We start from the raw sequence: 27,121 nt of genomic DNA on the forward strand, positions 1-27,121 counted from the left end.
GAAATATTGGCCTTAAATGACACTCTAGACCAAATGGACATAATAGACATTTACAGGACATTTCAACCCATATCGTCAGATTATACATTCGTCTCTAGTGTATATGGAACATTCTCAAGGATAGACCATATTTTGGGCTACAAAACTACATAAACAAATTTAGGAAAATTGAAATTATACCAAATTATATTTTCTGATCATAAGGATTTGAAATTAGAATTCAACTGTAAAAAGGAAGTAAATAAAGTCCCAAAAATGTGAAAATTAAATAACATACTTCTAAAAAATGACTGGGTCAAAGAAGAAATAAAAGCAATCAAATGAATATGACAACATGACAAATCAAAATTTCTGGGATGCAACGAAAGCAGTAATAAAAAGAAATTTTATATTATTACAGGCATATATCAAGAAACAAGAGAGCTCCCATATAAACAACCTAACATCACACATTAAGGAACAAGAAAAAGAAGAACAAAGGCAATTCAAAGTCAGCAGAAGAAAGGAAATACTGTAGTAAAAATTAGAGCAGAACTAAATGAAATAGAGAACAAAAAAATAGAGAGAGAAAAAATTAATATAACAAAGATCTGGTTCTTTTAAAAGATCAATAAAATCGATAAACCACTGGTTAGACTCACTAAGAAAAATAGAGAAAGGACTCAAAATAACAAAATACAAAATGAAAAAGGAGAAATTACCACTGACATAGATATACAAAAGATCATAGAAGAATATTGTGAAAGATTATATGCCACCAAATTCAACAACCTAAAGAAAATGGATAAATTCCTACAACTATACAATATTCCTAGACTAAGCCACAAAGAAATGGAAAACCTAAATAGCCCTATAAGGAAGGTGGAAATAGAAACAATTATCAAAAACCTCCCCCAAAACAAAGTCCAGGGCCAGGTAGTTACCCTAGTGAATTCTACCACACATTCAAATATTTGGTACCTATCCTTCTCAAAGTCTTCCAAAACCTTGAGGAAAAAGCAATACTACTAAACAAATTTTATGAGGCCAACATAACACTCATACCTGGCAAGGACAACACAAAAAAAGAAAACTACAGACCACTATCTCTAATGAATGCAGATGCAAAAATCCTAAACAAAATATTGGCAGATTTAATACAACAACACATTAAAAAAAAATACATCACAATTATGTGGGATTCATTCCAGGAGCACAAGGATGGTTCAACATATGAAAATTGATCAACGTAATACACCACATCAACAAGACAAAGAAGAAAAATTATATGATCTTATCAATAGATGCAGAAAAGGCATTCAATAAAATACAGCATCCTTTTATGTTTAAAACACTCAATAAAATGAGAATAGAAGGAAAGTACCTCAACATAATAAGGGCCATATATGACAAAGCATCAGCTAATATCATACTAAATGGTGAAAAAATGAAGGCTTTTCCTCTAAAATCAAGAATGAGGCAAGGGTGTCCACTCTCTCCAGTGTTATTCAACAAAGTTCTGGATGTTTTAGCCAGAGCGATCAGGCAAGAGAAAGAAATAAAAAAACATTTATATCGGGAAAGAAGTAAAGGTATCACTGTTTTCTATATGCCAACAATGAAACTTCAAAAAATGAACTAAAAAAATAAATCAATTCCTTTTACAATTGCAATAACAACAACAAAAAAGTACCTAGGAATAAATTTTAATTTCTTTTTATTTATTAATTTTTAGAGAGGAGAGAGAGACAGAGAGAGAGAAGGGGAGGAGCTGGACTCATCAACTCCCATATGTGCCTTGACCAGGCAAGCCCAGGGTTTTGAACCGGCGACCTCAGCATTTCCAGGTCAACGCTTTATCCACTGCGCCACCACAGGTCAGACCCTAGGAATAAATCTAACAAAGGATGTGGAGGATTTATATACTGAAAACTACAAAACATTATTGAAAGAAATTGAAAACAACACAATGAAATGGAAAAATGTCCATGTTCATGGATTGGAAGAATCAACAAAGTTAGAAAATAGAACAAAAAAGTATCAGGTTTGTATAAAACTATTAAAAACCCCGAATATCCAAAGCAATCCTGAAGAAAAAGAATGAAGCCAAAGGTATCACAGTACCTGACTTCAAATTATACTATAGAGCCACAATAATCAAAACAGCATAGTATTGGGGCAGAAAAACAGACATACAGACCAATGGACTAGAATTGAAAGCCCAGAAATAAAACCACATATATATGGACAAATCATATTCAACAAAGGAGCCAAAATCACACAATGGAGAAAAGAAAGCCCCTTTAATAAATGGTGCTGGGAAAATGGAAAAACCACATGCAAAAGAATGAAACTTGACTACAATTTGTCCCCGTGCCCAAAAATTAATTCAAAATGGATCAAAGACACAAATATAAGACCTAAAACTAAAAATTATATAGAAGAAAACACAGGTACTAAGCTCATGGACCTTGGCTGTAGAGAACAATTTATGAATTTGACTCCAAAGGCAAAGGAAGTAAAGGCAAAGATAAATGAATGGGACTATATCAAACTAAAAAGCTTCTGCACAGCAAAAGAAACTGACAACAAAACAAATAGGCAGCCAACTAAATGGGAAATGATATTTGCAAACAACAAATCCTATAAGGGGTTAATATCCAAAATATATAAAGAACTCAAAAACTCAGCAACAAACAATCCAGTTAAAAATGGGGAAGCCCTGGACAGTTGGCTCAACGGTAGAGCATTGGCATGGCATGTGGAAGTCCCAGGTTTGATTCCCACTCAGGGCACACAGGAGAAGCACCCATCTGCTTCTCCATCCTTTCCCCTCTCCTTTCTCTCAATCTCTCTCTTCCTCTCCCACAGCCAAGGCTCCATTGGAGCAAAAGTTGGCCTGGGCTCTCTGAGGATGGCTCCATGGCCTCCTCCTCAGGCACTAGAATGGCTCTGGTTGCAACAAAGTAGCTACCCAGATGGGCAGAGCATCACCTCCTAGTGGGTTTGCTGGGTGGATCCCAGTTGGGCACATGTGGGAGTCTGTCTGTCTGCCTCCCTGCTTCTCACTTTGGAAAAATACAAAAAAAAAAAAAAATGGGGAGAGGACCTGAACAGACATTTCTCCCCAGAAGACATATAAATGGCCAACAGATATATGAAAAGATGCTCATCTTCACTAGCTATTTGAGAAATGCAAATCAAAACTACAATGTGATACCACCTCATACCAGTTAGATTAGCTATTATCAACAAGACAGATAATAACAAGTGTTGGAGAGGCTGTAGAGAAAAAGGAACCCTCATTAACTGTTGATAGGAAAACAAAGTAGTACAACCATTATGGAAGAAAGTATGGTGGTTCCTCAGAAACTTAAGAGTAGAATTACCATATGACCCAGCAATCCCTCTATATGGGTACCTACCCCAAAAACTTGTAAACATTGGTTTGTAAAGACACATGCACCCCCATGTTCATCACAGCATTATTCACAGTGGCCAAGACACGGAAACAACCAAAGTGTTCCTTGATAGAGGATTGGATAAAGAAGATGTGGTACATATATACGATATAATACTACTCAGCCATAAGAAATGATGACATAGTGACATTTACAACAACATGGATGGACCTTGAGAACATTATACTGAGTGAATCAAGTAAATCAGAAAAAGCTAAGAACTGTATGATTTCACACATAGGAGGGATATAAAACTGAGACTTATGGACATGGATAAAAAGTGAAGTGGTTACCGGGGGGAAGGGAACGTGGGTGAGCGTGAAGGGAACTTGAATGAATGGGGTGGGGAGAAGGGTCTAAGAAGGGACAAATATAAGGTGGCAGAAAATGATTTGACATTAGGTGATGGGTATACAACATAATCAACAGTTCAAATGCTATAGAAATATTCACCTGAAACCTATGTATTCTTATTGATCAATGTCATCCTGTTAAAGTTAATTTTCTAAGTAAAATTTAAAAAAATAAAGCATTTGATTACATTTAAAGTAATCAATTTAAAGCATCGTGTATGTGTAGTGTTGTGTTACAGTGTACTAGGGATTAGTTTTAATCAGGTATGATGACACGCAGATATGGGAATGATTGTCATGAAGGATTAAGGCCATAAAACACAGCTCTTTAGAAAAGGAGGCATGGCATGCCATGCAGGGCCACATGGGGACAGGACAGGTTCGTTAGGAGGCAGGAGGGAAGTGGGAGATATAACCCAGAGCCTTCATGAGGGTTCTTTCAAAAAGGAGCGAGTAAGACAGGCTGAGTTCCCTGAGGATTAGACAGTCTGAATAATTTTGATAGGCTCTGGGAGATAGAGGCAATCCCTAGTTGTCCAGTACCTGGTTCTAGGGTGACTTAGGGTGGGGAAAATAGTGGCACGGTGTGTGAGAGTTTGATGAAGGAGACAGTTGGAGGTGCAGGCTCTGGATAGGTTGGTTTGTATATCAAAAGCACACTTACAGGAAAGTAATACGCTATCTCCAATTATTAGTTGGCCCTGGGATGGGCAGTCTCTCCAGGGTCAAGGCTCCACATGCCAGAATATCAAGAATACAGAAAATAAGAAAATATAGTCAATATAGGTACTACCACATCTGAAATCAAAGTTCTCCTTTTACAAGCAAGATCCTCCCCAGGCCCAGGCCCTGTGAATAAAGCCTGCTGAAATAAAGCCTGCTGAAATGTGCATTTATAAATATTAATAAAGCCTTACATTTCTTACTTTATCCTTTTGAATATGCTTTCCTATGATCTTATTAGAATCTAATGATTAAATTTAGTTTTTATATCCTTATAAAATAGCATATGGGGTAGAAATGTCTGGACATATTATCCTTATGTTATAGCTGAAAAAACTGAGGCAGAACTGAAAATGCAAGATTCCTCTTTCCCAGTTCAGAGAACGTTCTGTAACGGTCTGATGTTATACAGTTTCACAGTGTTTAGTAATTTAAGAATTTAATTCTCAGGCAAACGGTCTTAATCAGGTAGTACAAAGAAAGGTTTTATAACTAGACCAAAGTCATCTCTTCCCTGTACGTGTGTTCGGCTCAAGTTACCTCCCCTAGAGTTTCCTCTAGGAAATAAAGTCTCAGAAATAAACAAAATTACTTGAAGAGAATAAAACAGCCAAATATCATTATGGCATTTCTGAGCTTATTTTCAACAGCTGTCAATCATTATGCTCTGTATACTGCTGAAAATAAGTGTTCCAATCAGAGAAGGACATTCGTACCTGACTTGGTCTCTGAGTACACTTACCTCCCTGGTGAGTACACTAATAAATGGGATTCTGGATAGCCATTTGGCTTTCCAGGTGCACTCGCCACCTTTCCCCACCCTGTCAGCACCCATGCAGGGGTCTCCAAACTTTTTACACAGGGGGCCAGTTCACTGTCCCTCAGACCATTGGAGGGCTGCCAAATACAGTGGTCCTCTCACTGACTACCAATGAAAGAGGTGCCCCTTCCAGCAGTGCAGTGGGGGCTGGATAAATGGCCTCAGGGGGCCGCATTGCGGCCCGCGGGCCGTAGTTTGGGGACGTCTGACTGGAGGCTGATTCCTGCAGGCCACCGCACCAGGACTTCCTTTGCTGTCTGGGCCTCACCAAGGCTGGTTCAACACTGAGTGGCACTGCTGGAGACCGAGGGTGTGAGGAGGGTGGTGCTTCCCTCTCGTCCAGGGTCACGGTTCGCCAGTGGCTAAGCTCCTCTCCCCCAGCCACCCACTCTGGCTCTCCCCGGCTGCAACTCTCTCGGGGTTCTGATAGTTGCGCCCTCCTCCTCAGATCTAAGGGTGGCAGTTAATTTCTACATAACAAGAGTCGGCTGTACTGTTTTCCCTCAAATATTATTATTTCATCTGGGAGGCAGGATGAGGAGGAGCAGCAACTACCCAATTTATTGGTGATAACTGTAAGGGACAGAAGGGAAAGAGATGGCTCTCACTTGAACATGCCCCAAGAACATCTAATAAATACATCTTGGAAAGAGTAGGATATAAATGAGACCTTTTGAGAGTATGTGAAATTAAGATAATAATCAATAAACTTGAAAGAGCAATCTTCCTGAAAAGTAAATAATTATAACATTGGTCAACATAATACTAATGCTTCATAAGCCCTATTATAAATAGTTATAAGGTTGATCAATATAATCTCCCATATCTCAAAGGATTTTCAAAGGAAAAAATGCTCACATCTATAAGACCTAAACCTGAAAGGGCTATTTCCCTTCAATAAATTTTAGTATATAATGGGGTCATCTTGAGAAAACTAGAACATGCAGTTATCCAAAACAGTCATGCCCTATGCTTCTGCCTTGAAGTGGGCAGTGGGCTGTTGCTCGTTGTTACTATTTGGTCAGTGGAAGTCTCCTTTCTCTACAACATGGTCTCCACACAGAAAGAAGTTCCAGGGAAAAACAAGAAAGGGAGGAGGTGGGGAATAGTAGGCTAGCAATTAACATGAAGATTTTATCAATGCAGAAAGCAATTCAGATCATCACCAATGGGTTTCAAAAGCCATATTTTTAAAATTGTATTTGTTAATTTGAGAAAGAGAGAGAGAAACATCGATTTGTTGTTCCATTTATTTATACATTCACTGGTTGATTCTTTAATGTGCCCTAACCAGATCAAACCTGTAACCTTGGCATATCGTGACAATGCTCCAACAAACTGAGCTACCTGGCCAGGGCTTTGTATAAGCACTATTTTTTAAAAATCTACAAATAAAGGTCCAATGAGTTCAAAGATGTGGTCAGAGAATGAATTTCCTAGTTTAACAGTTTATACTTCCTGACTAGGTGGAATTTTCTGCTTGGAGGTGGTTGAACTGACCATATAAAGGAGGTATCAGTGGTAATTACTCAATTGAATAGAAAACCTTGCATTATTCCCTATACAACCCACTGTAGTGAGTGAGAAACAATTATGATCTTGATCTTGAGTTCACAGTTATGAGGTCATTTAAGTACCCATATACTTTTAATACTAAGAAAATAGAAAGGAGTACATTAAAGCATTACAGCATTTCAAAGGAGGGAGAGATCATGTCCAGTTTGGGTGGGATGGAACAGGGATTACCAAGAGTCTCATGAAATAGGTTTTGAGGGGTGAAAGCATTTAAACTGGCAGAGGAAAGAAGGTAAAGGGACAAATTGAGTGTGCATATAATAGTTAATCATCTGTAGAGGCCACAAAGGGAGTGTCCAGGAATGAAATTTATGGAATCCGGAGATCTGTTTGAATCCCAGCTCTTTCAACATCACATCTTTCAGCAAATTACTTAACTTCTCCAAGCCTCAGTTTCTCCTGTAAAACGTAGGTGGTAATAGGTACCTCCAGGGATTGTTGAGGGGATTAAAAGAGGCAATTCTAGCTAATGAGCTGATGCCTGCTGTCTCCTAGTTTAGTGCTCCCTAAATGGAGTTATTGTTAATCAACAGTGCAGCTTCAGTTTCCCTTTTGACTATCATTATGTTTACATTTTTTTAAAAATTGACACCCTACAGAGGTATCTCAAGGGTTCCTCATTTTTTCATTCAGTTGAAAAAGATTTCTTTTTCTCAAGTTGTAATAGCCTAGTGATATATCTTATGATTGGAAACAATGTATCATTGGTGTATGAAACCACTGTTCAGTAGTTGAAACCAACCAATTAATAAGAAACTCTTGGAAATGTAGAAAATACACGTTTTTATGCCAGGAAACCTTCTTACCTATTTTATTTCTAAAAATAAATAAATACATTTAGCCTAAATGCCTATAAATGACCAGGAACCAAAGTTTCTCAAGACTTCAACCCACTATTTTACAACTAAACTGCTTCTCTTATGATTCAAATTCTACTTTCCAAAAAAAAAAAAAAATGTGGTTATATTGCAAAACACCACCCTCAAAATAAATGACTAAAGTAGCAAGTGGAGGACCTCAAGGATCTTGTTGACTTTCCTATAGAACAACCCAAAGCTATTTCAGAGGAAAGCTTCGTCTGACTCTTCAACACTATATTAAACATGAAACACTAACTTCCAAATTAAGCCAGCCTTGTAAATAAACAGGTGACCCAAACCTCAGGAACCAAAATAAATCGGTCAGATTAGTAAACATTTAGCTTCTGGGTTGGGAAAAAAAATTAAGCTAACCTTAAATTACCTCCCCATCATTCTGTAGGAACTGTATTTTTCTGTAACCTATCCTCATGGACAAAGCAGCAAATGCAATTTGTCACTGTGTATCCTGATCATGTGTCTGTCAGAGAGAGGGGCTGAAACAGCAAACACTTTCTGCTTCAAGCACAAAATCAATTCTGCTTCTGGGCTAGTGAACACATTTATGGGTTTGGGGAATTTTGCAAATACTATGTGCAAAGCTGAAATAAGAATTCATGAAACTCTTTTATAATACTAGTGACAGAGTGGGATCAACAGCTGCCTTTTAAGCAAATTTTAGCAACTTAATCACAAAACTGTAAACACATATCTGTCAGTACTGGTTCATCAGGGAATGAAACATTTTCGTCATTGATTTTCTAGCTACATGAGATTAATAAATGGTGTTGGAAGGAGACTTGATTTGTTGGGGGTGGTGAACACATAATACTGTGTACAAATGTTGTGTTGTGGAATTGTGCACCTGAAACCTGTATAATTTTGTTAACCAATGTCACTCCAATAAGTTCAATAAAAAGAAAAAAAAAGAAATTAAACCTTTCTAAAGCCAAACACTTTTAAATGTAGTTATTTCAATGAAGATTATTTTAAAATAAAATTCAGTGAAAATGGAATTATTAACTATTACTATTTATATTATTATTTAATATAGATCAGTATAGTACAATTAATTCATCATTAAATACAACTTTATGTATATAATTTTTGTAGGTTTTTTTCCCCATCTCCTCTCTTCAAGGATAAGCAATCAGCTCTTCTTTCTTATATCATGAGAAAGCTGAGCAAGACATGAATGAGCAAGCAGAAGAAAAAGTAGTCCTGGCAGAAGGGATGGAAAACACAGAAATATAAAAGGACTATCCCAGCACTGAAAATGGCACATAAATTAATTAAGGTGGGTCTGAGGTCATGCAAAAGCAGTAGACACTAGACTGGAATAAAATTAAACCTTTCCATCTAAGACTCAGTATGACTCAGAATCAGGGCCAGCTTCATGGACATGTGACCAGTACAGTTGCAGGAGACCCCCTGCTTGAGATTTAATCTTATCTTTGAATCTGTGTTTTGTAGTCCAATGGTTAATGGCATATGAGCTTGGAGCTTGAAGCGTCAGCTCACACTTGGTCTCCCCTCCCACTGTTTGCTCAAAACTGGTTCTTGACTACTGGTTCCTGCTCTCTTGTGTCCTGAGCCCCACCCAGACTACCCATTTGCCAACCCTGCCCTGAGATCAGGAGCCACAGCCAGTTCGCATCGGTTGGGGGAGAGGCCCACATCCCATGTTGGCCATTGCTCTCTACTCTGGGTTGGGGTCAGCGTGGGAGTATGGGGAGGGTCAGGTACACACCCATGCCATCAAGGAGAGGAGCAAGGCTGTAGTCATCCCAACCCAGAACTGGCAGCACTCTGGTGAATTCAGCAGGCAACTCAGCAGAAGCCTCTCACCCACCTCCAATCCAGGGACCAAGAATTTCTCAGCATGGAAGTTGAAATCATTTGAGGGTCACACATTTGCTGTGGGTTGGGGCAGCGGACCCTTAAGAAGGGAAAGCCAAGAGTTCTCTACCACCAGCCAGGCTCCTGCTTTATTTATCATTTTGCACTGAATTCCAAAAATTATATAGGTGGCTCTACTTGAAACCTTTATTTACCCATCTTCTCTTCCTGTTTTGTTGATAGCATTACCTTTCTCCATATCACCCAGGTTTAGAACTCGGAGTCATCACTGACTTCTCTCTGTCCTAGCCCAAATCCACACCTGCAGGACCTCTCCCATATGTCCCCTGCTATCCATCCTCACTGTTTCTGCTTCAGTCCAGTTGTTTATCATGGCTCCACCAGACCACTGTTAGAGACTCCTAATTATTTCATAGCTTTGAGCCTCCCCTTGTTCAATCCGTTCAGCCACTGCCACCAGGTAACCCAAACCATCCCTCCAATCGTGCTAGACTGTGTTTAGGGCTTCCTCTGGCCTACAATTAATGAAGCTCAAATTCTGTAGTCAGGTAGTCAAGGTTCCCTCTTCTTTTGCCCTCATTTTACTTTTGAATATTAATTCTATAGTACTATATGCAATACATTGACGAAATTAAACCACTCACTGTTCCCTATACATCTTTTGGGCTTGTTTTTCATCACATCTCTACTGAAGCCATTCAGCTATACCTTGATCACTTTCCTGATACTACAACCATCTCCAATGGTAAAATCTAACCCCTTCCCTAGATCAAATGGCACTTCCTCCATGAAGTCTTCCATCATGAGCCTCATCACAATGTGACTTTATTTTCCCCTAATGCTACTGTTATTTAGTTTGTGACACTAAATACAGCTTAGCATTAGTTCTTTGTGAATAGCACATGCCCCTTGACTGTAAGAACTTGGAAGGCAGAAAGCATGTCCTCTCACCTTTGTACGCCCACAGGCCCTCAATCTAAGCCTCAGGTATAATGGACATTCAGTGTCTGTTGTTGGAAACAATGAATCAATGAATCTGTTGTGTAAATAGATCAGGTTTTCTGAAAGCCTGGCACACCTGTACCCCTTCTGCTTCATTCTCTTTTCTTTTCTCAGTTCACCTAACAAAACACCCTGGCTGCTTTTCAAACCCAAAGCCCATCAAACACCTATATCATTATTCTCAACAATAACAAAAATATCATCTCACACTTTTTGTTAAAGTTTAAAGTGCTATGTTCCGTATGCTTAGAATAATCTCAAAGGGAACACCTGTTACTTGAGTACTCTTATTTTCAACCTCTTGAGGGCAATTTTTTCATTACTAAATTAAAGAAGGCTGTTTAATAACTTATAACCATCAGTGGGAAAAAGTACATTGCAGCCACTATGATCTATACTGTGTATCTAAAAGGAAAAGCTTTTTCTACTTGCAAGTCTTTATTTGTCTCCAAATTTTAAGTCTTTTTTAGAACTAATTGAGAAAAGTAACAAAAAATAATGAAATAAACTAAGGAGTATTTTTGCTGTCAAAACTTTTATTCAACTTTAGTATTTCATTAAATCATCTATCCTTGACTCCAGAATGACATGCTTATTACCATAATCTCATAAGTGTCTTCAATGTCTATCTCTCACCCATATTCTGAACTTCAAGAGGATCATCAACCTAATTATCAAATGATTAAATTTTGAAACTCCATATGATAATTTTATCTCCTGAAGAAGAAAAAATCTTACTAGTTAAATCTGAGAAACACCTTCAAAATATAGTAGTTAATAAAGAATCAGGGAGAATGGTTATATGTTTACATAGAAACTTCAATATATTTACAATATATGCTCAGAATTGCAATAACATTGTGATTAAAAAAACATGCATTTGAAAGGTTGTCAGTTTTCATCTAGAGAAATCTGTAATGGCAACAAATAGAAGGGGGAAATACTAGAACTTGAGAAGAATGCAACATCAATACAACTCTATAAAAAGTTTATATTGTATGAGTTACTAACAGGAACAAAGTATAGAACTTTTGATAGGACAGGCTATGGTCAAATGTTATCAATCAGATTTAGAGAATTCTTAAATAGAGGGTGGAAGGGTAGACATTTCTCTATTCCTTAAATGGAAAGCTGGTTCAAAAATTTTAATTCAAGGTGGGGCATAGCTCAGAGAAAGCATACATTGGTCAAAATGTGCTCAGTTCACATCCCAGTCCCAGATAAGAAATTTAAAAATGAAAATGCAATAAAGAAAATAAATACAGCAAACTAGGTATCATCATAGTCATCATTTCCTAAGTAACTGCAGTGTGCCAGGGACTGTTTAAGGAATTTAATACAATATCTCATTTTTATTTTCAAAACAATATTCTTTGCCATGTAGGTGTTATTCCCATTTTGCAAGTGAGAAAGTTGAGACTCAGAGACCAAGAAACTCTCCCCAGATCACACTAATGGTGACTGTGATGTATCATAATAAAGAAAAGAAGTAGTTTCATCAAAGAGTAGCATAAGTTAAATGAAAAATATATGTAGTGGAAGCCAATGAGGAAAGAAAGGAGAAACTTTCTAAGCATATTGAAATGACTGTAAGGCATGAACTAAGATTTTTAAACTCTCAACCTAAATAACACCCTTATCTTCTCTGCCTTTGCCTGTCTACCCAACAACCTAGTCTTATAGCCATCTTACTACCATGGGAGAAACAATATACTTGCTTTCCCAATGTCAGTTTTCAAATATTAAAAGAAACCTTTTCTTTACACTCTGTCTACAAAGAAAGAATGGAGCCCAGAAGAAACATCAGTTGCTGAAAATCTGATTTTTCTATGCCTGTGATAATACCTCTAGCCACAGTTCTAGTCAGTCGGAAGACAAGTTAACTGGTGAGGAACCTGAGAATTATGCTGTTGAAGAAAAGACAGTATCTGAACAATATTAAATAAAAGTTAGGAGCTGAAGGAGGAAGTAAGAAATTAAAGCTATATAAAGAGGAGAAAATCAGTTGGTGAAAAATAAGAAAAGTAAAAGCAAGAAAGAGAAAAGTCCAGGCAATTTCAAGTATCATCTAACTAGGAAGGGACTTTTTAGCCCAAGCACACAATAAGGCTATGGAAATGCTAGGAAAGAAAAGAGTTTATGATTGTTCAACTTTTTACAGAATCTTCAACTTATCAGTTATTAAGTGCTTTTATTTCTTGGTTTTCTAGGATTATAGGAAACTAGGCACTTGTTAAAGATTATTCATTAATTGCTTGACCTAAACCTACTAGTCTTCAAGAAGCAGATAATAATGCACCTAATCAATGACAAAAGTTTAACAAAAATGACACTTTGATAGGCATCCCTTAACATTAAAGGGTTATACTGACACTCCACAAAGACATGAAACTTGGTTTAAGTACAAGCTAGTCAATTTTCTATAAAAAAATTGTTAATGTTCAGATGAAATATAAAATTTTAGCTTTAGTGTCCTTCCCACCACTTTTGTCATTCTGATCAATAGCAACCAAACTCTAGAAAGACATGCCACTCTATTAGACAGCTGGAAGAAGTGCTCATCTCTCAATTCTTATGAACCTTGCAGAAGTCTCATAGAAAGTGGCATCCAGTTTCATTATCTTCAGTGAATATATACCAAAGAAATTAGAAATGGCTGGCTTTCAGATCCAGGATCTAATATCAAGTGTAAGCCATTGTGAAAATGAAAGGCTTAGGAATACCAGATGACAGCATGTTGGGTTTCCCTTTCTACCAGAAACTAGCATGTTTACCCTGTTCATTGCCTTCAGAGCTGCTAGAAAATTATCCATTTTTTGTTTGTTTCACAAACTAAAAATCTACTGCTCATTCCTGTCAGAACATGACTGCAAATAATGCTGAATCCCAGCCTAAAGACAAATAACCCCTTCACTTGTCCAACCTCTGTAAACTCAACAAGGAAACAGTCAAAATAGATGCCAAAAAGGCAGAACAGGTCAGAGGCCCATTCTTCCCCTGACATTCCCTCTCTCCCTCTTCTTCCTACCATGGAACACATGCAACTGCAAGTTAGAGAAAGGGATAGGAAAGCAGTTAGGCACTCTGTTCCCTTTCCAACCATGAATGGGATAAAATGAATTATGATCCCAAAAAGACATCAAAGACACCAACATGCCCATTTTCTTCAGACTAAGTCTAGAATTCTGGAGAAGACATCTTTTTCTATCACCCACAGATGCATTCTAAAACCATACACTGCTATTCTTAAAGATAAAGTGTCTTAACAGAGAACATGTGGTATTATTGGATGCAAAATGGAACCCTTGTGCTATATGAATTTTCCACAATCCACTGTGTGTTAGGAAAAGACCATCATATCAAAGATGGTGTAGAAACATTCTGACGAGTTTAAACTCAGAAGAAATTTAAATAGCAAGATTCATGTTGTAAAGAGTCTGAATCACTGTGTTCCTGGATGCCAAAGGGTCACTGAAGGCTTGGTTCCCAAGCCAATAATGGGGCTCTGGAAGGGGGCAAATACAAAGTCCTACCTGGTAGGCATCAGGAATGTTGACAGTTTCTCCATGCTCCCCGACATAGCCAATGATGCCTTTGCCCCAGGGGACCTGCACCTCGTTTGAGTTCTCTGTGCTGCTGCAGGGCAGCAGCGGGGTTCCTGCATGCACATCAAACAATTTGGAGACCAAACTTTTCTTGCCAGCAGCCACCCTTTCCACCAGGAAAAGTGAGCAGCGGTCAGCGTCCACCATGAGACAGACAAAGATGAGGATCTTGTAGCTCAGGCTGGTCAGGTCAAGGTCATTGGAGATATCCTTGACCAGTTCCAGAAAGAACTGACGCTCATTATGCTTTTTGAGGTGGCACTTGTAATCCAAGGCCGTAGGGGGATACTGAGGCAGATTCACCCTGGATTCCAGCAGCGCACTGAGAATGTGGGCTGTGGTGGGGGGCAGGGAGCTGGCCTTCCGGAGAAGTGCCCTTCGCCGCACACTGCTCAACGGCTCCTGGGCCCGGGAGGTCACTTGTTCATCATAGGTCCTGTTCCCGTGAATGGCTTTGGAGCGTGCAAAGCTCTTCCTTAGCTCTTTCTGAGAAGCTCTCCTCTGCATGCTCCCATCGCCCCGACTGTCACTGGCCCAGCTGGGATTCAGGGTCGTCCCACCACAGTCGCTGCCACCTGGAGTGGGCTGGCTGTTGCCAGAGCCATTTGGTCCAGTGCCACCACCAACAGTGCTGCTGCCTCTGCCCCCGCTGTCAGCTAAGGTGCCGGTGCCAGCCGGTGCAGGCCTTGGACCTAAAGCCCCCTGACTCTGACTGTGCTTCTGCATCCACTTCTCCACCATCTCCTGCTTCCCCTTCCGCATCAAGTAATCTTCAAACAACTCTGGGTGCCTGTCCAGGAAAGTTTCCACCTCTCCAAAGTCCAGGGACGAAGTTGTCATGGCCCCAGGCACAGCTGTCATTTCCTTTCTGCACTTGGACCAGATGTTTACCTTTCTCAGCCCTCTAGCTGGTCCTGCACATGTCTACCCCACCAGTAGTCCCAGCTCTGTGCGGAGAAGCTGCACAGCAGTGGATCGCTAAGTGGCTGGGAGGTGCCCCTTCCTGCGGGCTCAGAGAGTGGCTGGCACAGATCCCACGCCCTCGTCCTGCTCCGCACAGGTGCCCCCACCGAGCTGCTGCCGCGGCCACAGCTTCTGTCCTTGGAACCCGGAGCTCTCGCTGCTCTCTGTCTGGCTGCCGCCGCCGCCGCTGTCACCGGAGGAGTGGACCACGGTGAAAAGGAGGTAGGGCAGGACACGCCCCTGAGTGAGGCACGGAGCCGGAGGGAGGGGAGAGGTGGGAGGAGTGAGACGCGGGCGCCGAACCAGCCCAAGTCCACCGCCCAGGATGCTAGGCGGTTCCTGGAAGTATCTGGACGGCAGGAATCCGCGCCTGGGAACACAGCCGACTTCTGATGGGAACACTAATTGGATAAACGCACCTTGTTTCTTCTCCCTTCCTTACTTCCTTCTCTCTCTCCTCAACCCTTCCCATTCTCCGCCCTTTAATCTTCCAGCGTTTCCAGGAGGCACCGCGGGGGCCCAAGTGGAAGCCCCAAGTTCAGGAAAGTGTTGACGTTTCGCAGGAATCAGACCAGAAGCTGACTCCGAGGAAATGAGAATGCTCAGGGACAGGCAGAGCTATTTTTCTGGGCTATGACTCTGGATGGCTGGTTCCTAGGATGCCTGGGACTGCCAACTAACACTACCCAGTGCCTTATGGGTGTTCAGTAAATATTAATAGAATTGGATTTACCAGAAATTAGTAAATGAAGTTCCCCTATCTAAACAACTCGTACTTGAACCAAATTCATGGACTTGGGACTGGAGGGAAGAAGAATGAGAATGTAATGTACATGGAATGAGAATGTAAAAGATAGTTACAGTACGTGGATTCAGAACCCTGTCTGGCAGGGACACTTAGCAAAGTGGACTTGAGGGCCTCAAAGCTTCCTTCCAAGCCAGTCTTGCATGCTTTTCTCTTCTCCTTTCTCCACTCAACCTGTTTAGGACACCAATGCGTCCTTTACTCTCAGTGACCTAGGGCTTGTGGGTGAGATTTCTCTTCTGTGGGAGGCTTTTCTTTCTCCTGCTCTAGGGATGCTCCAGTCTGGCTAGTCTCAGCTAGTTGGGCTGAGAATAACATTAGGTTTCCCTTGGGCCCTTTCCAAGCCTAGTGGTTAAGCATAGGTGATTTGTGAGTTAAGAAGAGCAGGCAGATAACACTTTCCTGAAGCCCAAGTGTCTGCTCTATTGTGAGAAACAAAAGCAGTTGGAGAACCATCCAGCTCCCTGGAACAGCAAGACAACCTAAAAGTCATCTTACAGGGGGTCAGCAGTGAGGGCAATACAGAAGAGCTGCAGAAGGGCAGACAGCAACTGTTACAGGCGTCCATGTGGCAGGTGCACAGAGGTGACTGACACAGTGAATAAAGCTTACTCCTGGGAGATGCCTTCAGACAAGGTATATAGAACACTTGCTATGTGTTGATAACTTTAAATCAACATGTTAATTTAATCATCACAACAGATTTATGAAGTAGGGACTCTTCCTATTTTAACAATGGGGAAACTCTGAGTTGAGTAACCTTCCCGAGATGCACAGTCGGTTGGTGCCAGAGCTGGGGTCTGATACATTTAGTTTGGCCACATCACTGGATTATCTCCCACCTGTGTCAACTGAGTCCTGTCGGTGCCAGGAATTGGGCCAGTAACAGAGATGCAGGGACTGGGGAATAATGTTTTCTAAGCATTCTTCTGACAGTAGCAGAAGAATGGGAAGAGAAGGGGAAGAGAGGCACTTGTTCAAAATGATTAACGGCATGGCCTTTGCACTGAGGATGCAACTGTGAACAAAGACTCTGCCTTCACAGAGCCTACACTATGGTGAGGAGACAGTCAATAAACAAATAAGAAAATAAAAACACAGAATAAGAAACAAAACTTGGCAAAGGATTAAATAAAGGGATGAGGTGGTAGAAAGACCTTTCTGAAGAGGGGATGCCAGAGCAGAGATCTGGTGGGAACGAGGGAATGAGCTATGCTGACATCTGGAGGAAAGAGGGCACCAGGTAGAGAAAGCAAGTGCTAATGTGTAACATGTTTGGGCTGTTTAAGAGGGAACAGGGAGATCAGCTAAAAGCGAACCAAACATGGAATATTGGTAGTTTGGAGCCAACTGTATTACTTTTGTTACTATTGTTATTACCTTAAATTAAGAGTATGTAGAAACCTCACTGCATGTGGCCACATCTCTGGTAACTTGAGTGACCCATCAGTAAAGATGGTTAGATCGGTGTGCTGGACCTGGCTTGTAGGGACTCACAAGAGTAGATTTTAGCATCTCTTTCCAACTCCCTGTTCACTGACATTATGTAGCCTGCAATCGGCCATGATGTGAGTCTTTATGACATAGAAATCAACAAATGGTATAAATCCGAATTTTTTTCAGTGTTGCTCATTGTTGAACATTTACCAGCACCCAGTGAAAAAAAGCCTCAATTGTCCACCAAATGATAAATAGATAAATAAAGCATAGCGTGTGTATATATTAGACTATTATTTGGCCATATCAAGAAGGAATGAAGTACTGATGCATGCTGAGACTTGGATGAAACTTGAAAACAGTAAGCAAAGTGGAAGAAGTCAGTCACAAAAAATACTTATTATATGATATTATATATAAGAAATATCTAGAACAAGCAAATCCATAGATTCAGAAAGTAGACTAGTGATTGTCAAGAGATGGAGGAATAGGGAGATGGAGAGAAAGGGGGTGACCACTAATGTGCATCGAGTTTCTTTTTAGGGTAATGAAAATATTCTAAATTTTTTTGTGATAATCGCACAATTTTTTGAACATTAAAACCATTGAATTTTACACATTAAATAGGTGAATTACAGTTCAATAAAACTGTTATAAAATAATAAAGAAAACCATCTACCAGCGTACAACTGGTCAGAACACAGCAGCAGTGGTGTACCTGGAGGCAAGAAGAGCACAGGCCCTGGCCGGTTGGCTCAGTGGTAGAGCGTCGGCCTGGCGTGCAGAAGTCCTGGGTTCGATTCCCGGCCAGGGCACACAGGAGAAGCGCCCATCTGCTTCTCCACCCCCCCTCCTTCCTCTCTGTCTCTCTCTTCCCCTCCCGCAGCCAAGGCTCCATTGGAGCAAAGATGGCCCGGGCGCTGGGGATGGCTCCTTGGCCTCTGCCCCAGGCGCTAAGCGCTAGAGTGGCTCCCGTCGCGGCAGAGCAACACCCCGGAGGGGCAGAGCATCGCCCCCTGGTGGGCAGAGCGTCACCCCTGGTGGGCGTGCCAGGTGGATCCTGGTCGGGCGCATGCAGGAGTCTGTCTGACTGTCTCTCTCCGTTTCCAGCTTCAGAAAATAAAAAGAAAAAAAAAAAAGAAGAGCACAGAGCATCCTCAAGGACCGGAGAGAAGTAGAACAGCCCTAAGCTGCCTGGACACAGAAGCTTAATACACGTTTTCTTCATTCCATCTTTCATGTACTCATTATACAAGCATTTTCATTTGTTTGTTTGTTTGTTTTAGCATTTATTGTGTTCCAGGCTCGGGGGACAACAGAAGTCTAAGACAAACCCTCTGCCTTTGACTGGGGATCTCATAGACTCTATAGCACCAAAAATGGAAGTAGAGACAATTACTGGAAGGGTGAGAAAATGAATTAAGCATTTCTGGCTTGGTTTTGAACTAGCTGTAGCCTTGTTTCTTGATTGGTTCATGAGGTCACAAGACGTTGATGGTTGGGGAAGAAAATGAGAGTGGATCCTGGCCGGTTTTCTCAGTGGTAGAGCGTTGGCTCAGCCTGTGGATGTTCCAAGTTCAATTCCTGGTCAGGGCACACAGGAGAAGTGCCTATGTGTTTCTTCACCTCTCCCCCTTCTCTGTCTCTCTTTATCTCTCTCTCTTCCCCTCACACAGCCATAGCTCGACTGGTTTGAGCTATCAGTTTTAACACATCACCCAATGGCTCCATGGAGCCTCTGCCTCAGGCACTAAAAAACAGCTCAATTGTGAGCATGGCCCCAGATAGGCAGAGCATCGCCCCCTAGTGGGCTTGCCGGGGGTGGGGGTACCAGTCTGGGCACATGCAAGAGTCTGTTTCTCTATCTCCCTTCCTCTCACTTGGAAAAGAAGGAAAAAAAATGAGAAAGTGACAGAGAGCACTCATAAGATAGTCCAAAGGGGCCTTGGCTGGTTGGCTCAGTGGTAGAGCCAGTCCAGTGTGTGGATCTCCTGGGTTCAATCCCCAGTCAGGGCACACAGGAAAAGTGCCCATCTGCTTCTCTCCCCCTCCCTCTCTTGCTTCTTTCTCTTTTTCTCTCCCCCCTCCCTGCAGCATGGCTCAATTAGAGCAAGTTGGCCCCAGACGCTGATGATGGCTCCATAGCCTTCACCTTGGGCACTAAGAAGTGCTCAGTTGCTGTGCAATGGAGCAATGCCCCAGATGGGCAGAGCATCACCCCTCAGTGGGTTTGCCAGGTGGTTCCTGGTCCAGGTGCATGTGGGAGACTGTCTCTCTGACTTCCTTCCTCTCACTGAGTTAAAAAAAAAAATAGAGTCCAGAGGGCTGTGGTAGATGTCTGCATAATAAGATGTGTGGTGATATGGCCCCAATTACTATTTCCTCTTTATTCTCAACTTGTAGAATGATGTGTATTAGTCATGATCTCAACAGGAAACAGGTACACTCAAACTAATTCCAAGAGGATTAACTTGCAAAGAGACTAATTATAAAGTGGAGTATAAGTAAACCACAGGGATAGTGAAGAAACTTGGGATTCAGAGCAGCAGAGAACTCACCACCTTGGACCTGACAGAGAAGGAAGAAGAAGGTTAACAGGACCCAGAAGGAGAGAGGCTTGTGTAGTGACAGCTGCCTTGAGAGGACCAGTCCCCGCCTGTCAAAGGACATTGACAGCTCACGTTGACCTCAAAGAAGAAATATAAGAAATAAATACCTTGATCTCAGTCTCCTCCCTACCTCCTATATTGACCAGACTCAGCTAGATGCTACAGGGTACTGGATCCTGTTAATGGAACCCATAAAGGTTTTCCTCTCTGGGCAGACAGTATGGGAGGACAGAGAAAGATGTGGAGAGAAAATGAAAAATACTTGGCCCAGTATGGAAACTGGACGAGGCCCCTCAACAAATAATGGACACTATAGCGCCAAAGAATATTCTGTGTAATTCTGCCCTCTTCTTGCTCACCTAATTCCATCAAAACTGGCTATAATACATTCACAGTATCATTTGCAGTCAGCAGAACTCTTTAAGGGCACTAACCCTGAAAATGCATGCTGTTGTGAAGGTTGTTCAAGGAAGCAGCTCTGCAGACTCTCTCCCCATCCACTCTTTCGTCTCTTCACCAAATTATAAATATTGACCAAGTAGCCTCTCATTGGAGAACATAAAGGGGATTCTTATTTGTTGTTTTCAAAAATAAGCATGTCCTTTTTGATCCAAGTATTCATTACGTTTTTAATGCCATTGTCATTAGCATGTATTGAGCACTCAGTGTGCAAAAGCACTATGTTGCATGCAAGATAACTTTTGTTATTCCAAAGAGGACCCTTTTAATTTTAGTACTGGAAGGAACCTTAGGATTCTCTAATACTCCACTTTCATTTTGCACATGTAGAAACTGAGATCTACAGTGGACACATATCTCCTCTGAAGTCACCTGCCAAGCACAAGTTCTGATCTGCTCCTGGTTCCACCTCAAAACTTGATACCAATCTTTTGAAGCCCAATGAACTTCTGTCTCCTAAGCTTCTCTCCTAATCATTTTGTATTTTAAAACAGACTTTCACTGTGTGACCAATAGGTATCATCAGAAAGGTTGATGCAGTCTGACCTGTGGTGTTGCAGTGGATAAAACGTCAACCTGGAAAGCAGAGGTTTCTGGTTTGGAACCTTGGGCTTGCCCGGCACATATGGAGTTGATGCTTCCTGTTCCTCTCCCCCTGTGTCTTCTCTCTTTCTCTCTCTCTCTCTCTCTCTCTTTCTCTCTCTCTCCCCCTCTCAAATGAATAAATAAAAATCTTTTAAAAATATATAAAAAAAAGAGCCCTGGCCGGTTGGCTCAGCGGTAGAGCGTCGGCCTAGCGTGCGGAGGACCTGGGTTCGATTCCCAGCCAGGGCACACAGGAGAAGCGCACATTTGCTTCTCCACCCCTCCGCCATGCTTTCCTCTCTGTCTCTCTCTTCCCCTCCCGCAGCCAAGGCTCCATTGGAGCAAAGATGGCCCGGGCGCTGGGGATGGCTCTGTGGCCTCTGCCTCAGGTGCTAGAGTGGCTCTGGTCGCAACATGGTGACGCCCAGGATGGGCAGAGCATCGCCCCCTGGTGGGCAGAGCGTCGCCCCATGCTGGGCGTGCCGGGTGGATCCCGGTCGGGCACATGCGGGAGTCTGTCTGACTGTCTCTCCCTGTTTCCAGCTTCAGAAAAATGAAAAAATAAATAAATAAATAAAATATATATATATATATAAAAAAGAAAGGGTGATGCAATTTTCAAAATAAAAATTTACTTCAAAAAATTATAGCTGGAATATTACTATTTTAGGAAATAGGGGTCCACGTGATCAAACAAAAGATGGGTTATTTCAATTTGAAAGAAATAAAATCTCTAAACTGGAAGTTCCACAGAAATATTTTTTTATAGGAATTTATTATCAGAAGTGGTCATAGTCTGTGCCAAACCCCAAACTTGAGGTGCTATAATAGTCCAAGGGCAGGAAGAGATGAGATGAGATGGCCCAGCTCAAGCAGTAAGGTAGAAAAGAAAAAGGTGAATCCCTTCTTCCTCCACCTTTTGCTATTCAGGCCTTCAATAGAACAGATGATGCCCAACTACACCGGGGAGAGCAAGCTATTTCATATACTAATCTCATCCATAACACCTTTACAGACACAGTCATAATGGTCTTGCTTCCCTGGTCAAACTCTACCTGATACAGGCACCATGTCTATGCAACATACCTCCTTGTGAATGAATTACAGGAACCTCGAAGGGAATTGTTCTCTGACACTCTCCAACCTAAATTTAGTGCACCTTGACTGAGCAAAGGAAAGATGAATGAACTCGACAACCATCTAAAATTGTTAAGTTATTGAAGTCTGCCAATGTCTCCTAAACTTTAATTAAAGATTCTGTAGAAAAAAAGATTCAGGTTAATTAGAGAACAGTTTCCTGTGATTAATATATTCCAGATAAGATAAATTACATTAGCTGGGCATTTGAGAATGAAGTGTGTTTCTTCCAGTGCAGGAGAAAAAAAAATGTACATGTAAATTCTGAAGGATGTATTTATATGCTACTTGGACAAATTTAGCTGTGTTACAAAGTATAATTGACGCCCTGGCCGGTTGGCTCAGCGGTAGAGCGTCGGCCTAGCGTGCGGAGGACCCGGGTTTGATTCCCGGCCAGGGCACACAGGAGAAGCACCCATTTGCTTCTCCACCCCTCCGCCACGCTTTCCTCTCTGTCTCTCTCTTCCCCTCCCGCAGCCAAGGCTCCATTGGAGCAAAGATGGCCCGGGCGCTGGGGATGGCTCTGTGGCCTCTGCCTCAGGCGCTCGAGTGGCTCTGGTTGCAGCATGGCGACGCCCAGGATGGGCAGAGCATTGCCCCCTGGTGGGCAGAGTGTCTCCCCTGGTGGGCGTGCCGGGTGGATCCCGGTCGGGCGCATGCGGGAGTCTGTCTGTCTCTCCCTGTTTCCAGCTTCAGAAAAATGAAAAAAAAAAAAAAAAGTATAATTGACTTAATTTCTTTATCATTAAACAAATTAACAAATTGCTCTCAATAATTCTTAGGCTCTTGACAATAATATGCACAGTAAATTGAAATTATACAATTATTGTTTTAAATATTTAAGAAATTGATTTTTCTTGTATACTTCATTTAAATTGTCTTTTTTTCTTTTCCCTCATTATTAACATTTTTGAGCTATCATTCCCCAAATTATCTTTGAGCAAAATACAGCTTTCCTACTTAACCTTAGGGCCTCAGTTTCCTTATATTTGGTGTTTCCAATGCTGTGCTGTCCAGTATGGTGTCCAACAGCCACAAGTAGGTAATTCAATTTTTGTTTTAATTAATTGAAATTATCATCTCATTTCCTTTGGAATACTAGTCACATTTTAAGTGCACAATAGCCATATACAGAGCTAGTGGCTACCGTAATGGACTATGTAGATAACAGAATGTTCCCATCACCTTAAAATGTTGTATTTGAGAGTGCTGCTCTAAGATTATTTGTAGCCCGAAGGTTTTGTACTTATTCACTATTGTCATCAATGGTCTTCCAAATGCCAAATCCAATGGCCTATTTTAATCCTCATACTAGTTTCATGATAGTCCTCTGTTCTTGAAATTTTTTCTCAAGAGTGCCACTTCTTGATTCTTGATTATTTAAATGAATCTATATTACATTTTCTCAAAACAATGACTAGTCATTATTCCTATCTATCTCACTAATGTTTTCACCTCCTATGGCCTTCCTTAATTGTTGCAATTACTTATTTAAGGTCCATTCCCACAACTTCAATTATCATCTCCTTTTTTTTGTACTCCCCAGTTCATATATTATGTTCCAAGGTGATTCAGTTTTCTGTGGATGGGTGTTATCTTATCTGGGCCGCCATAACAAAGTATCATAGACTAAGTATCTAAAACAGAAATTTATTTTCTCACATTTATGGAGGATGGAAGTCTGAAATCAGCATGCTAACATGGTTGGGTTCTGGTAAGACCTCACTTCCTGGCTTGCAGATGACTTTTCATTGTGTCCTCACATGGCAGAGAGAGAGAGAGAGAGAGCAAACTCTGCTGACTTCTTATTAAAGTACCAATTTCATTTCATCAGACTGAGTCCCTGCCCTCATGACCTCATCTAACCTTAATTACCTCCCAAAGGCCCCATCTCCAAATTCCATCAAATTCGGAATAAGGGCTTCAACAAATAAATGTTGAGGTGATGCAAATATTGAGTCTGGAACAGATGAATAACAAACCACCTCAAAACTTAGTTGCTTAAAACAAAGATTTTTCTTTTTGAATTGTCACAGTTCTGTAGGTTGACCAGTGTTTCTTTTGTTCCACTTGGTACTAGCAGGAGTCCCTCACGTGGCTGCATTCAGTGGGCAGCTGGGCTGTACCGGGAAGCCCAAGAAGGCCTCTGGCGCATACCTAGGGCCTCAGTGTGGGGGCCACTCAGTTCTCCTCCAGGAGGCTTCTTTCCACACAGGGCTCATTTTCTAGGTCTTCTTCATAGAGCTTCTGTCTCTAGTAGGACATCTTGTCCTTTACAGTGTGGCAGCTGGGTTCCAAAACTAGGTGTTTCAAGAGGATAAATCCAACATGCAAAAGCTTACCAAGCTTGCATCACACTTGTTAATGTCTCATTGACTAAAGTTAATCAGATAGCCAAGCACAGAGCCATTTAGAGGACGGACAAAGATGTGAACACTCATAAGTGTGCCTTACTGAGAGACCCTCATTTAACAGTCAACCACACAAGCTTTCTTCTGAATCGCCAACCCACAATTCCAACTGGTACAAGACCTTTGATCCTAAGTGTCTCACGGACATCTCAACTCTATTATTTCCGAGATCATTCTCATTCTTCCCTACCTTAAATCACTCAGTGCTATATACTTTATCCCAGATATTTCTCTTTGAATCTAGCTTTTCTTCTCCAAACCCACTGCCTTAATTCAAGCCTTCATTATCTGTCCGTTCTCTACCAAACAGTATTTATTGTCTTCCACAAAAACAAGTGTAATAATGATACTTCATTGCTTCTAAACTCTTTTATTTATAGGATTAAGTCCTTGTAAAAAACATCTAGTGTGCTCAACAGTAGGTTCCCAAAACATATGTCCTCCCAGAACCTGTGGCTGCACTTAAGACGAACTCTAAATCTAATGTCACTTTTTTTTATAAGATACAGAAGAGAAGGAGACACACAGAAAAGAGGGTGATGTGAAGACAGAAGTAGAGATTGGAGTGGTGCATCTACAAGCCAAGGAACATCAAGGACTGCTAGCAGCCACCACAGACTAGGAGAGAGGCATGGAACAGATCCTCCTTTAGATCCTCCAGAAAAAGAAAAAAAAATCAACCTTTCCAACATCTTGATTTTAGCATCCTGGCCTCCAGAGCTATCAGAGAATAAATTTCTGTAATTGTAAGCCACGAGGTTTGTGGTCATTTCTTACAGTGGCCCTGGGAAACTAACATACTATCCTTCATCAATGAACCTTTCAAACGACTTTTCTGTTAAGAGTTATTTGTAAGCCCTGGCCGGTTGGCTCAGTGGTAGAGCGTCAGCCTGGCGTGCAGAAGTCCCGGGTTCGATTCCTGGCCAGGGCACACAGGAGAAGCGCCCATCTGCTTCTCCACCCCTCCCCCTCTCCTTCCTCTCTGTCTCTCTCTTCCCCTCCCGCAGCGAGGCTCCATTGAAGCAAAGATGGCCCGGGCGCTGGGGATGGCTCCTTGGCCTCTGCCCCAGGTGCTGGAGTGGCTCTGGTCGCAACAGAGCGACGCCCTGGAGGGGCACAGCATCGCCCCCTGGTGGGCAGAGCGTCGCCCCCTGGTGGGCGTGCCGGGTGGATCCCGGTTGGGCGCATGCGGGAGTCTGTCAGACTGTCTCTCCCCGTTTCCAGCTTCAGAAAAATACAAAAAAAAAAAAAAAGTTATTTGTAAGGTCACATCCTGTATGACATAATAAGACATTTCAATAGTAAGAAGATGTGTTTTATCTCCTGTGTGATCTGTCTTCCTGCTTCCACACATTTTGGTCAGGTATCTGCTATAAATCGTTTAATAATTGGTATTTATTCAACCCAAGAAGCCTACCTACATTTATAATTGCATTAAAGAATATAAGTACCCAGAAGATAAATTTTTTAAATTTCAAAGATACCTAGGTAAATGAGAATGCCCCGTGAAGGTACAGAATGGATACCATGCCACAAATGTTTTAGCTATTCTGCTTTCCTCTTAAAATCAAGAGTATTATATCTCAGAAGAAAAGCCAGCAATAATCAAAGTATCTTACTAAAGAATGATTTGTTGATAAAATAAACTGATAAGCTTTTTAAAAATTATTTTATTTATTGACTTTAGAGAGGGGAGCAAGAGAGAGAAAGGCAGTTGTGGGGGAGGGGGAGGGGGAAGCATCAACTCACAGTTGCTTCTCTTTTTTGTCTTGACCAGGCAAGCCCAGGGCTCCGAACTGGCAGCTTCAGCATTCCAGGTTGACACTTTACCCACTGCGCCACCACAGGTCAGGCAAATTGATAGGTTTTTAATGGTTTCAAAATGTTTTCTTTATGTTTGGAGACTCAAACTTAGAAAAATATGGGCAAATTCAATATTAAAATTTTTTTTGAAACATTATAAAAGTAACTTTACTAAAAATATTTTAAATAACCAAGTATTAAGTTAGACATTGAGGATATAAAATAATGTAAGGGTCATCCCATTCCTCAAAGAATATTTATAGTCTAGATGAGGAGATAGGCTAATTACATTAAAGTACAAATTGACAATATAAGACACCACTGATAGGGTGTGACAGACAAGAAAATTTATAAAAGAAATAAAAATATCCTTAACTGCCATATGATTTTGTTTATATTCAGTAATAATCCATAATTAGCATTAATATTGAAAGTGAAGACTGGTGATCAGAACAAAAGGAGGAAAATTGGAGGGCAATTCAACAATACATAGTTTGTTTTCATTTAGGGAACTAATATATAACAAGAAAGGTAAAAATAAATAATAAATGCTGGTCATTTCTTCTTAATTGTTATGCCTTCATTCACTAAATCAGAAATAAATAATCATTCCAGGCACTGCTCTATATATTTTATAGGAAAAATACTATAAAAATAGAATGAAGATGCCTTATTAT

General features: G+C 41.1%; 1 protein-coding gene across 3 annotated transcripts in view; it reads right to left on the reverse strand.

Annotated features, from left to right (window-relative positions):
• PDE11A (phosphodiesterase 11A) overlaps positions 1-27,121 on the reverse strand; it is a 477,210-nt gene that overhangs the window by 412,527 nt on the left and 37,562 nt on the right. For 2 of the 3 annotated variants that reach the window (XM_066345958.1, XM_066345957.1), the window contains exon 1: positions 14,164-15,182. The exons of the other annotated variant lie outside the window; for it this stretch is intronic. In XM_066345958.1, coding sequence (XP_066202055.1) covers positions 14,164-15,096 — 933 coding nt within the window. In that variant the 5' untranslated portion in view covers positions 15,097-15,182. Of the gene's footprint in view, positions 1-14,163; positions 15,183-27,121 lie in introns of those variants that run through there. 3 annotated transcript variants of the gene reach the window in all.

This window comes from Saccopteryx leptura, chromosome 7 (assembly GCF_036850995.1).
Source record: "Saccopteryx leptura isolate mSacLep1 chromosome 7, mSacLep1_pri_phased_curated, whole genome shotgun sequence".
In the NCBI taxonomy this organism is placed as follows: Eukaryota; Metazoa; Chordata; class Mammalia; order Chiroptera; family Emballonuridae; genus Saccopteryx; species Saccopteryx leptura.